This window comes from Juglans microcarpa x Juglans regia, chromosome 2D (assembly GCF_004785595.1).
Source record: "Juglans microcarpa x Juglans regia isolate MS1-56 chromosome 2D, Jm3101_v1.0, whole genome shotgun sequence".
In the NCBI taxonomy this organism is placed as follows: domain Eukaryota; kingdom Viridiplantae; phylum Streptophyta; class Magnoliopsida; order Fagales; family Juglandaceae; genus Juglans; species Juglans microcarpa x Juglans regia.
The window spans coordinates 36,217,198-36,229,374 of NC_054596.1; the positions used below are offsets into that span (position 1 = coordinate 36,217,198).

Genomic DNA, 12,177 nt, shown 5'->3' on the forward strand with positions numbered 1-12,177 from the left:
TCATTTATAAGTTCTTCTATGGAGGTGTAAATGTAAAATTTCAGAATAAGTTATAACCAGAAGAAAAGCAAACCATAGAAACGTAGTGAAGAGGAACGATAAAATTGGTTAAGACTATTATTAGATGGCTCAAGATCATCTAAGCAATTGATGGAGCATTTACTCAATAAAGAAACTGAGAATAATTAGTGTGCACAATACAAGACTGTTGCGTTTAAGGCAGGAAAATCAAAAGAGAAATCAGATTTGGAAGGTACGTTTATCTTGTCAAACTTACCAATCAATGGCTGTAATTAATTACTAAAACATCTCCAATTTTTGCTCATAAATGAAAAGCAGAAACCGTCTCTCTTGTCCATTTGACAGGCTGATGGCTGTAATTAATTACCGCTCCAGATCTCCAATGTAGAAGTCATCCATAAAGGCAGGAATGGGGAACAGAACAATGATATTTTCGGAAGCACATTTTTCTTGTAAATCACAAACTGATGGCTGTGATTGATTACCGCTCCAGATCTCCAATGTAAAAATCATCGATCATGTCAAATACTCGGGTAGCATGCTGTGGCCTGCCAAATGGAAGATTGACAAGCTATTAGAAGTTTCACTGCCATAACAGTATATAATACCGATAGAAGTAAAACTACATAAGACAATTGAAAGCCTCACATTCAGTAGGTGAATTATAAAGGCATTGTATGGGTGCGTAGTCCAACATGGGGTTGTTTACTAGGTAAAATTGAGCCCAAGTGATTCTAAGAAATAGATGCATACCCGTAAAAACCTTCAGTTGAATCATCACCGGCATGTGCTAAGATGGCCTCACCACCTGGATGTTCCTCTACGTATGAGGTAACATCATAAACCTGCAGTCCAGAAAAAGAAATATGCCTAAAATAAGTAACTAAGTACATACTTATGAATGCTGTTACTTTAAGGTAGTTCCAAATTTCAGTTTTCACATGAAGCATCAAGCCGCAGTATAACATACAACCTTGTTTAGAACTCAAATGTCATGAATGATTCTTCAGGGAGCTAAGGATGGGTAATGGAGTTCTTATCATTCAACATCATATTAATGCAAGGGGCAATTTTCTGCAACTCTCGGAATTCTGGAATGGAAGGAAGAAAGGTTTGTTGGTGATTCCGGAAGGCGCAAATGGCATTGGATAGAAATGTTTTCTGCAGTCCATTCAAAGCGTTATTGGGTCCAAAGCTGTTATTCTAAAGCATGCAAACAAAGGGGAGTTTGTTGATGGAAAGACAGTGGGAAGGCCTTCCTCGGTCAAAGGTGCCTCGTACGCTTCGGTGTTGAGATCACTGGCGGGTAGTCCGGCCGAGAATAGCTCCACAGCGGAAGGAAAGGGTAAGACACTTGTAGGAGACAAAGGTTGTCAGGTTACGTTGGGAGAAGTGGAGGTCTTGTGGGCTGTCAAAGCTCAATTGACGGGAGTTATAGAGCATGTGAGAGATCTCATGATTAAAGTGGATAAGGGGCTGGACCTAGTCGTGGGTTTGGGTGGTGGGTCGAAATCAAATTGGGTTGGGGGGGGGGGGGGTAGATTCTACAGGTTTGAAGGGCTCAAGTGTGTTGGCAAAGGATCTTTCAACACTGCCACAGATAGGGTCGGACGCCGGTATCACTGTTCACGCCGGTGTCACTCAAGACATCTGTAACTTGTCGTCTGATTGCCCTCAGTCACTAGTTGCAAATGGGTTTGGTACTTTTTTCTAAGGTTCACTTTCAATTGAAGATGGGGGTCCTTCCAGGGTTGTGAGTACTTTGGAAGAAACAGAAGAGCCTCTTTTAGAAGATGAAAATGGGGTAACAGAAGGTAGTGCTTCCCCTATCTATTCTATGTCTCCTAAGGGAGCAGTAGGGTCTGACAAAATGACACTGAAAGGATCGTCGGGAGGTGGAGCACATACAAGCAATATCCTCATCAAAGGAGGGGAGGAACCTTTAATGGTGACAACAACAATGGACAGCAACCATATGGCTGTTGAGGAGGTTCGGGATTTGAATGCAGGATATGGCGAGGAGGAAATTATGGGTTTGTCGTTGGTGCCTTGTGAGGATGAATGTCTAGGATCGGAAGTGCAGTTGGGTACTGTGTCTGGAGATAATGTTGTTCCCCTGGTTTCTCTTCCTCTAATAAACAATATAGCGGATTCATTATCAGATTAGGTTCTGAATAAGGTTAACGAGATTCAGCATACCGTGGGGCTTTTACATGGAGTATGTGAAGACCAATTTAAAACACTACTCACTGCGATTGAGGCGAGCCACTCACTTGAAACCAAATCAAGTTTTAAGAAAAACAGGGAGTTAAAACGTCTTTCTTGGGCAATCAGCTACAACGCTAAGGGCGGTAGCTCAAGTAGAGAGAAGACTAAAGGGAGGGTAGGCATTATGAAGGTGTTCTCGTAGAGGGAGTTCCTGGTGAAGTATTAGTTTTACGGGGAAACAAGGGGTTGGGGTTGGGGTTGGGGAGGTGCGTTCTATTCCAATTCGGGTTTGGTGTATTTTGGGTAGTTCTTCACAGGCTTTTTGGGTCATTAGGAGCTCTCTAGTATGGACTAGGTGTTTTCTTGTATACGTCCAACGTACTTGGTTACTCCTATTAATATATATATATATATATATAATATTTTTACTTATAAAAAAAAGAAAACATACAACCTTGTCCTTGATGATGATCCAGCAATCAGTTTTCTTGTTATGCAACGAGACTTCAGATTTACTGTAGATGCTGGATGCCTAAAAGCAAAAAAAAAAATGCACACTTACAGAGTCATGAAATTGATCTCTGATTGATTAAAGGCAAGAAACTAAGCACATTGAGAATGCTTTAAGGTAAATGCACCTAGATCCCTTGGGGATCTCATTCAACTTATTGCACTCAGTGATTTTAACAGAAAAGTGGAAGGAAGTAGTCAATGATAACAATTGGATACCACTAAGAGTGTGGTTTGGAACAGTTGGAAAACCTGCTGCAGAGGAACAATATCAAACAATAAGGGTATAGGTATATTTTAATTTTTTTTTAAACGCTGCAAAGGTATGCACAAGCAATATAAATCTTGATTCTATACTTCAGTATAGTAGCAACAACAGAAAACATAAGCAGTTTGGCATTAAACATAATCAAGGTTTCATGCAGTATTGTTTGAAGCTCAAGTTTATGGAGTTCAGGCATCTTCATCTAAGATAAATCTATTTACCTAGAAATCAAGTCTACCCACTTGAGCAATTATGAACATGGAACAAGCTCCACCTGCACATACCCCCTTGCCAATCCCAGCTGCAAAGGGTTAGTCCAGAAACCACCTTGATACGGTGAGATTGTTTCAGGGTAAAACTTGAGAGATTATTTTGGTTCAATCAAACAATTGCTTCCTTTACATTAATCCTAAACTGCCAATATTCACCAACTCAAGGGTGGTGTAAATGAGCTGAGTTCAATTGCTGTTTCGGCCAACATTTTTCTCTTATTTTCACCAATCTCATACTCTATAATAAATAATCATCAGCTAGAAAGCCATTAACCAACAAGTGCTTCAATATTTAAGAGGATAGTTCTTTGACCTTGAGTGCATAAGGGAAAGAGTGATCTAGTAAATTTAAGCATGGATCAAGCTTTAACAGCATGGCTCTCTCTCTCTTTTCGAATACACATTCATAGCTTCACACACAGCAAGTTCTCTTTCAATAATTTTTTTAAAAAAACATCCATGAGTTCAAATTTGATAGTACTTGTATGATTTCATAAAAACAAAAACAGGTTCCCAATTTTTTTCTAGTCCATTTAGGAACATCGATTTTCTTTAGTTAGATCCTGAAAGCAAGAAAAATATCCTGAACTAAACATAAGAAAGAAACCTCTTTGACTTTTCACGCATAAGAAACCAGAATAACACGACATAACCACCAAACAGGACATTACATAATATCATGTAAAATATAAATATGAAGGAATCAAGAAAGAAATATGAAGGAATCAAGTAAAAAAATTATTAACTTGAGTTAATTTATTGGGTCATTACCTTCTTATTGCTAGCATTTGACTCAACCTTTTTCATACTACCTGCATTATTTTTTCGCCAATCAAACATGATGTATGTATATTACAACTAATTAAAAGAAATCTGTGTTTAGTCAGAGAGAAAATGTAACAGAAACAAACAAACGTACCAGATTTACGGTCTCGTGGGATCAAAAACAGAAATCCCAACAAGACCCCCAGAATCAATGCCAGTACAACTATCATCATATCTCAAGTTCCGGCTCCTCGTACACCTGATCTTCCATCGGATTTAAGAGCAAATAAAATAAAATAAAAAACTAAACCAGAATGTGATAAACTTAAACAAGTTATACGTAAAACCAAAAATGGAATCTGACAGATAACTAAAAGCAAAAAGCACAATCAATTTAAATCTCATGTGGTTTTGGTCGTAACTACCCCAAGCATCTACTTTTAATTCATATACTACATGTGCATTATAGTTCAAAATCTGTTTTACTGTGCTGTTCAAGCAGAGGCACCCTCAAGTTGGAATTTTTACTCAATACCCGTTCTTTCCAGCTAAAACCCACCAGTTCTGCTAGGGAGCAGCTAATATTTTAACACACTGGCCACACCGGCCAGCGTGTACAGTGACGTGGTTTTAAACAAATAAAACAATTATTCCGCTGTGCATCTCGACAAATAACAAAAGCCATCAACAACGACAGCTCTTCTGAAAGCCCTAGCAGAAACCATCACCGTGATTCATCTTCGTAGCATTTTGTTCCCATGTCTGTGGTCTGAAAGATGTTCCGAAAGCCCTAGCATCTCGATTTGTCTGAGATAGCCTCTGCTCTGCTGCTCTTCTCGACGGCGACGGGAAAGGTTCCGGCCTTCCCACCGAGATCTGGTCTTCCTCAAGCGTGGAATTTGATCTATTATCGGGAATTTTAGATTCAGAGGCGAGAGAACTTGACAAGTTCTCGACTACTCTTCAAGCAGATGTTATCACTGCCCGTGAGATTGTATCCTCATTCAAACACTTCGGAGAAACTTTCATGGAAATGGAAGGAAAGGTGTGTGATGCCTAACCTAACAATCTTTGAAGCAATCACAAGTTCAGGTCTCTGAAATTAGGAAGCAATCTGCCACGTTTCATATCCTCTTCTAATCAGTATTACCTGAAAACCGAATCAAAACAGGTTCCCTTAACCGAAATTTCACTAAATAAAAACCTCGGCTCACGCACAAACCACCATTGTTCAATCACACCCATATGGATTAACCTCCAAACCCTAAGAAGACACGGGTTATAGAAATTTTTTTTATAAAGTAAATACGGGTCATAGAAATGATCATGAATTCTGGCGGAAGTGGAGGTCAGCGCAGCTATTGGAGTGTGTTTCAGTAGACACCAATACAAATGTAGAACGTCCGAGAGAGATAGAGGTGCTTACCGAGTGTGTGGTTGTTTGTCTGAATTTTTACTCCCAAACTGGAGGAGTTAGTATCGGCCTGCTGTTGGTTGATGTTGCCGTCGGCGCCTTTGGCGAAGAGCTCGGCGTGGTTATGGCCCCTCATCATTTTGAAGCACAAATAACTTTCTTTTTCTAATTCATTTATCATTATGGGCCTTTGGGCTATAATTTTTTTGTTTTTCTGAGAGCCCAAAAATGCTGTTAAGTGGAGACCGAAGCCCCTCTTTATGATCAGTTTTTAAAAAAGCACGTCACCGAACGATATACCCTTTTTTTTGGTTAAATGAAAACATCTTCGTATTCATTAAAAATGCATTACAAAGAATGTTTATCTAGCTATTCGGCTTGGGAAACATAAAAGGAATACCGTCCTACCATATCTCTATATCTTCAACATTTCAAGCATATCTAACAAGTCTATGAGCAGCCTCGTTACTAGACGATTGACATATTGAATACTACAATTCTATAATAGTTGCATTAGTCTTCTAGTCTCCTGCACTAACACTCGTTGAGGCATAACAGAATCGCAGCTCAGAAATCATCATTAAACAATCATTTTTCAAGAATGAGGTTTTGAGTTCCCATATTTGCACACATCCGCAACTCATGGCAATGATTTCAACAGTAGATGGATTAGAAACTTCTTCTTCCACTTTGCTAGTTGCCAGCACAACGTCCCTATTGAAATCTCTGAGAATCATACCTACCCCAGCCTTCTTTTGATCATAGAACATGGCACCATCTACATTGAGTTTATAGAAACACACATGAGGAGGAAGCTATCGATTGCATGTCTGCTGTTTGGGAGTTTTTTTTTTTTTTTTAAGTATTAAAAAGATAGAGAAATATGATATTCTGTCACATGCCAGTCAGCATTGTCGAACACTCAAGTTAGATTTAGATGAGTAATTCTATATACAACTGTGAAATACGTAAACGCCATGTAATCGCTTTGAAAAAGAGTGGGGTCCACAGCAACAGCAACCTCACATCTATGAAGAATAATTCCAGAAAGTCATCCAAAATATAAAACTAAAAAATCAAAAAATAATTTTAGAAAGTCATTCATGAAAACAACCTAAAGTCTGAATAATTTCATAAACTCACCCCTCCCTTAATCATCCATGGAATTTTTGTTGTGTTTGCCACCATACCCGAAGAAACAATGCCCTCTAAATTGACTCTTTGGCCCAATGCTCCTTTCCAATAATATTGGCTACATGTTTGTGAAAAGATTCCTAACCTTCTTAGATTTGCTAGCTTATTTTCACTCTTCTTGTTCGTGGTTTTGGGATTACGGGTTGTAATAATCTGATCAACAATGCCACTCTCGTTTCTGAAATCCCATCAACACCAAACCCCAGCATTCCTCCTCTGCTCGCGTCGTTTCTTCTTCTTGTATAAGTAAAGTATACCCAAATCATGCCACAAGGAACTAATATTTATTCCGAAAACAAAACCTAAAAATTAGAATAATAATAAAATTGTGAAAGTCAAATAAAAAATAGATATTTCCCAGTTTTTGGGTTTCAAATCACACTTTCTGTTTTTTGGGTCTGTAAATTTCTAGGTTTTAATCCAAAAACGACTAGGGTTTTAAGTGGCAATGTTTGTAAGAATTTGCAAGAAGCGTGTTGGAATGGGAGAGAACAGAAGGGGATGCTACACGACGTGTTTCAATCGATTGGAGAAGAAAAGAATGGAAGGTTCAGCTATGGGGGAATGGGAGAGAAGGCATGAAACTCCGAGATTAGTTCCACACCAAAACGTAAAACGCAACGTTTTTGTTTTGCCAGGTCACATTTCGTGCGCCAGGGTGCGCCAAAATGCTTACATTTAGACTTTTCCTATTTTTTATCCCTAATTTTGACGTTTCTAATTATACGGATTAATATAACGCATTTTAAATAACTTATAAACTACAAAATGAACAGTTACTTCAAATATAAAACACGTGATTAAAAATGATAAAATTTTAGATTTGAAAAAAAAAAAACAGTTTTCTTTGACAAAGAACAAGCGAACCATGTTGGCATAACTTTAGTAAAACCTTTAGGCTGCTATTAGGTGTTGGAGTGATTTTAGATGATCTGAGAATAATAGTGTTTTGTGAATCTCATTAAGATGTATTTAAATGTATGAACTAAGTTGATATATGTATTTAAATGTATGAAATTAGATTGAGATATATTTAACTTTTTATGAAAAGTTAAAAAAATAATAGATTCAATCAATAATTAGTTGAGATAAATTAAGATGAATTTGACACCCAAACCTACCATGTTAGCGAAGGTCTCAACAATAATTTAGTTTAAGCTATAGAAAGTAAATCTAGCTTGTGATAACAAACAAATAATGATTGGAAGAGTACTCCTAATGGTTCTTATAAAATACATTTTTCTTTAAAAATAAAAAAAAATGGTCAAAAGTCTCTTCCATTAGATCATCTATTGTATTTCTATTTTAAATTCAGCTACAGTAAATCCTCTAGATGTAAAAATTACTGTTCATTCCTCTAAACAATTTTTTATTATTTCTCTCTTATTATTTCATCCTCTTTTCTTTTTATCTTATTTTCATTTTAACCCTTTTATCATTTTTGCACAGACCCACTCTTTTATCTCTCATCTACTCTCTAGCACTTCGTTTATAGTCCATTCGACTTTTATGCATGCAGAAGTTTTGATATTGTTAATAATAAATGTATGTATTTTTTTTTATCATTTTACTTTTTTTTTAAGTAATTTGAAATATAACATTATATATAAAGAAATATTGTAAATATCGAAATATATAATTTATAGAGAAATATTTGAAATATATAATGTATAGAGAATATAATATTTGAAATAAATAAAAAAATTAAAAAATATAATATTTAAATGATATAAAGAAAAAAATAAATAAGTTAATATATAACGTATTGTAAAAGTCACTATTTTATAAAAAAATAAATTTTAATGATATACATAGGATAAAAAAAATTACTGGAGTGCTGATTCCTGTTGCATTATTAGAGGTAGCTGTAGAAATCTTTTAGACTAATTTTTCCCTGCTGTTCTTGTCTCATAGAGAATTACTATGCACACTACAGATTAAAAAATACCAAAGTCGGAATTTTAAATAACAGAGAATCGAAACAATGTTCGAATGGAAAAATAAGAGTGCGTTTGGATGTTGAAGTGAGTTGAGTTGAGTTGATAAAATATTATTAGAATATTATTTATTATTATTATTATTATTGTTTTGTTATATTTTATGTTGGGATTTGAAAAAGTTGAATTATTTATTATATTTTATGTTGAGATTTGAAAAAGTTATAGTAATGAGTTGAGATGAATTGTGTTTCTAAACGAAGTCAAAGTCGCTCTTACAAAAGCGATTTTGGCTTGACCATCCTTAAGGAAGACCAGAACTCGTTGGGAAGACCAGATCCTTTCTCGTAGCTGTCGAAAAGAGCAGCAGAGCAAAAATCACTGCTTGAGGAGTACTCGGTTTGAGGAAGGCTAGGTCACGGGAAGGCAAGATCTCTCATTTCGAGTTTTGGTCTTTTTGATCATTTCCTCTCCTGCTAGCGTAAATCCACATACACCAAGCACCCATTCTCACCCAAAAAATAGAAAATGTGAAAAAAAATAATAGAGAAAAATGCTTGGGACTTCTTGTCAGTTATATCCTACATAACAATTACTAGAGTTAGAAATGGTTGTGGTGGCCAGTGGTGATCGGAGGTGGCAGGTGAAATGGTGGTATTGGGCTCTTTGTCAGTTGGCAGTGGCTGAGGATGAGCCCTTCAGACTTCTCGCCCAGTGTAGACCCGGTTCTCCTAAGCTCCAGTATAAGACGGTCATGTTTGGCCAGTTTTATATAGATCTAACGGTCCACGTAATGCTACGTTATTCATTTAAAAAATAACCGAGCGTTATTTTTTAAATTCAAACTAGTCATACACTCGCGCTTGAGAAATTTTTAAGTTTTTTCTTTTTTTTAGTTTTGTTTATAATTTGATGAGTTTTGATAGGGAGCAGTCACTGTAGCAGTGTGCAACAGTCAGTGTAGCAGTGTGCAATTTTGCACACCCTACATGGCAATACATTTTTATTTTTTTAATGCAAAACGCACCATTTTGCACGGTAGTATTTTCATATTCCCAATCCGAATTTAGCCTGTGTCAAATCTCCTCTCTGCCCACGTCGAACCTCCTCTGCCCATCGTCATTGGCGACGCCGTCTCTCTTTCAAGCGACGCCAAGCTCGTCTGCACAGCGTCACCACTCCCCGCGTCGCCTAGATCTCCTCTGTCCCCGTCGTCTGCCCATCTTCTTTTGTTCCTCTCCCCCCCACCCTCGCGTCGCCCCCCACCACCACCACCACCACTTGTGTTGCTTATCCTCTCCCCACCCCCACCACCCGTGTCGTTCATCCTCTCCTAATATTTTAGTCATCGTCCCAGGTGCGTGTGTGCGTTTCTCCCTGATTTTCTTTGCTTTCTTTATGTTTTGGGCATTTGAGATTGATTTTGGGAAATACATGTCGAGGTTGCTAACTCTCCCATCTTCCCTGCTTCAGAATCGACATCAACTATCCGAATCTACATCTCAGTAGCCAGGTGAGTAGTTTCTTGCCCTAGAGTCCCTCCCTATCTTGCATATTTCAACCCAAAATGCTTGGGTTTTAGTTTGGAGTGCTGTTGTTGATTTTTGGTTTATGATTTGTAGTTTTGGGTATTTTGGGTGTCTGTCGCACGGTTGCTAACTCTCTCATTTTGGGTTGGGTCGTGATTTTGGGTGTCTGAAAATGAAGACACAACCACTTTTTTTTTTCTTTTTCTCTACATATTTTGCTTTCTTTTTATCGAATTTTTACTGTTATAGAGGAGGTTTGTCAATCCATTTTCAATCAAGTATCCTCATGTCATGAACAAAAAGTTCCCAATTATTAGCTGAAAGTGTTGTAATGGGTCTCTAAAACATACCGTACACAAACATTTGAGTAAGTCAATGACAAATGTAAACAATCTGAAATATATTCATTGTATTTTGCTTTTCCAGATAGTTATATAAGACATGGAATTTTAGAATTAAGGGCAAGGATTAAATTGATATAAATGCTTGATCCCCAGCCCAAAAGCTTATACTTTAGTTTATTCACATCCCAAATGTATATAAATAGGCTCTTGGATAACAAAACTTATTGTTAAATTTTTACTCGAACAAGAGTCATGGTGTTAACACGAATGCGGGGTGGTTTTCAAAGATGCATGACACTCCTAGAGTTATATCAGTATGCATAAGAATATTGAGTCAAATTTATGTCAGAGCCATTTGTTTAATTTGTGCAAATTGTTTGTCTTGATATGTTTGATATTCAGTTCTTGGTGTAGGTTTAAGTTTTTGGGCTGAGCAGGGTATTAAAATTATCAATAGACTTTTTGTACTCTTCCTGCATTTGAATTGTGATTCATTGATCAGGAACATGATTTAACTGATTGTCTTAAAAGATTTTGTATTATATGAAAAAATCTTTGTCATTATAATGAAGACCATAGTATGTGACCCAGTACAAACACAATAATTTTTACTTTTTCTTTTTCAGATTCTTCGCTTTCTCTCTCACTTTATCTTCCATTTTTCCGAACGTCATACTCGTGCTGTAATACATCATCCCACATATTCCAAGCCTTATTCTCTCTTAAGAAAAATTTCTCCTCTAGCAACTGAAATATATCCTCCCTGCACACAGTACGAACTCTCAATTAACATAATAAAGTACATCCCGCAATCAACAAATCGATATGCAAATATAACAAATATAAAGTCATTTCATCGAATTATACTTTGAGTAAGTAAAAAATCTCCTTCCAAGATTTTTCTTAGTGTGAGACGTCTTTAGTATGATTACAAAGAAGAGTAGTTCAAGAAATCGAAAAAGAAAGAAAGGTTCCTTCAACAGACCTGTATAAGCTGGTTGACACTTGATGCTAAGATAAGGGTGCAAAGTGTAATTGTTTTCGTAGATTGACAGTGGAATATATCATTTTAATAGTTTTGGAGCAAATTGCAAAACAATTTATTGTTTTACAATGTAAAGTATACTATACCCTTTAACCCTTTAAATGCAGGTACAATTTACAAAGACCCAACAGCCCATGCAGTTCCCTATTAGTGGTTAATTAAAGTTGTATACTTCTTGATTGACCAAAGTTGGCTTACAATATTAAATATCCTTAGCTGGTAAAGGAGATCAATGATAGACTCTTAAGCCGTACATGAAAAGAATTTCATGATTCATCACAAAAGAAGCACCTGGGTTCAATCCCGTATAGCATATATGTGCATGTCTGTGCTTCCAACATCGAGTATAATGAAGAAGTACATAAGCATGTCAAAGGGATCCTAGCATATTGCCAAAGGAAAAGCAGCAAGAATAGGGAAATTTTGAGTTCAACTCGTGGGTTAAGCTAAAACGAGTATGGCAATTGAGTTTACATATTGGGTAGTGATAGGGTTACTACCCTATCTACCCTATCACTACCCATCTACTACTCATATACATTTCAAATTTTTTTTTTATTATTTTTTTTTAAATATTTTTTTAACATCCTTAACCACTAAGAAAAAATTAAAAAAATATATAATTTTACTAATACTCACTTCCTTAATCATTAAGTAAAATTAAAAATTAAAA

At 36.5% G+C, this 12,177-nt stretch overlaps 1 protein-coding gene across 3 annotated transcripts; it reads right to left on the reverse strand.

Annotated features, from left to right (window-relative positions):
- Positions 1 to 140: 140 nt before the first annotated feature.
- Positions 141 to 5,622, reverse strand: LOC121251101 (cytochrome B5-like protein). Of its 3 annotated transcripts, none has more exons than XM_041150421.1 (6): positions 5,468 to 5,622; positions 4,196 to 4,300; positions 4,048 to 4,088; positions 2,684 to 2,761; positions 775 to 866; positions 141 to 569 (listed from the first exon to the last, which is right to left on the reverse strand). In XM_041150421.1, exons 2-6 carry the CDS (start codon positions 4,272 to 4,274, stop codon positions 503 to 505), a joined length of 357 nt encoding a protein of 118 aa, XP_041006355.1. In that variant the 5' UTR covers positions 4,275 to 4,300; positions 5,468 to 5,622; the 3' UTR covers positions 141 to 502. The 3 variants fall into 3 exon arrangements, with proteins under 3 accessions (XP_041006355.1, XP_041006357.1, XP_041006356.1); XM_041150423.1 differs by having other exon boundaries at positions 4,196 to 4,305; positions 5,468 to 5,615; XM_041150422.1 differs by lacking the exon at positions 5,468 to 5,622 and adding an exon at positions 4,770 to 5,105.
- Between the last annotated feature and the right edge of the window lie 6,555 nt (positions 5,623 to 12,177).

Bases quoted from the DNA above. Each gene is read 5' to 3' on its own strand.
- LOC121251101 (XM_041150421.1), bottom strand. From the start codon at position 4,274: ATGATGATAGTTGTACTGGCATTGATTCTGGGGGTCTTGTTGGGATTT. The intron at 4,089-4,195 runs GTACGTTTGTTT...AAAATAATGCAG, and splicing joins CCCACGAGACCGTAAATCTG to GTAGTATGAAAAAGGTTGAG. The intron at 867-2,683 runs GTTGTATGTTTT...TCTGGACTGCAG, and splicing joins GGATCATCATCAAGGACAAG to GTTTATGATGTTACCTCATA.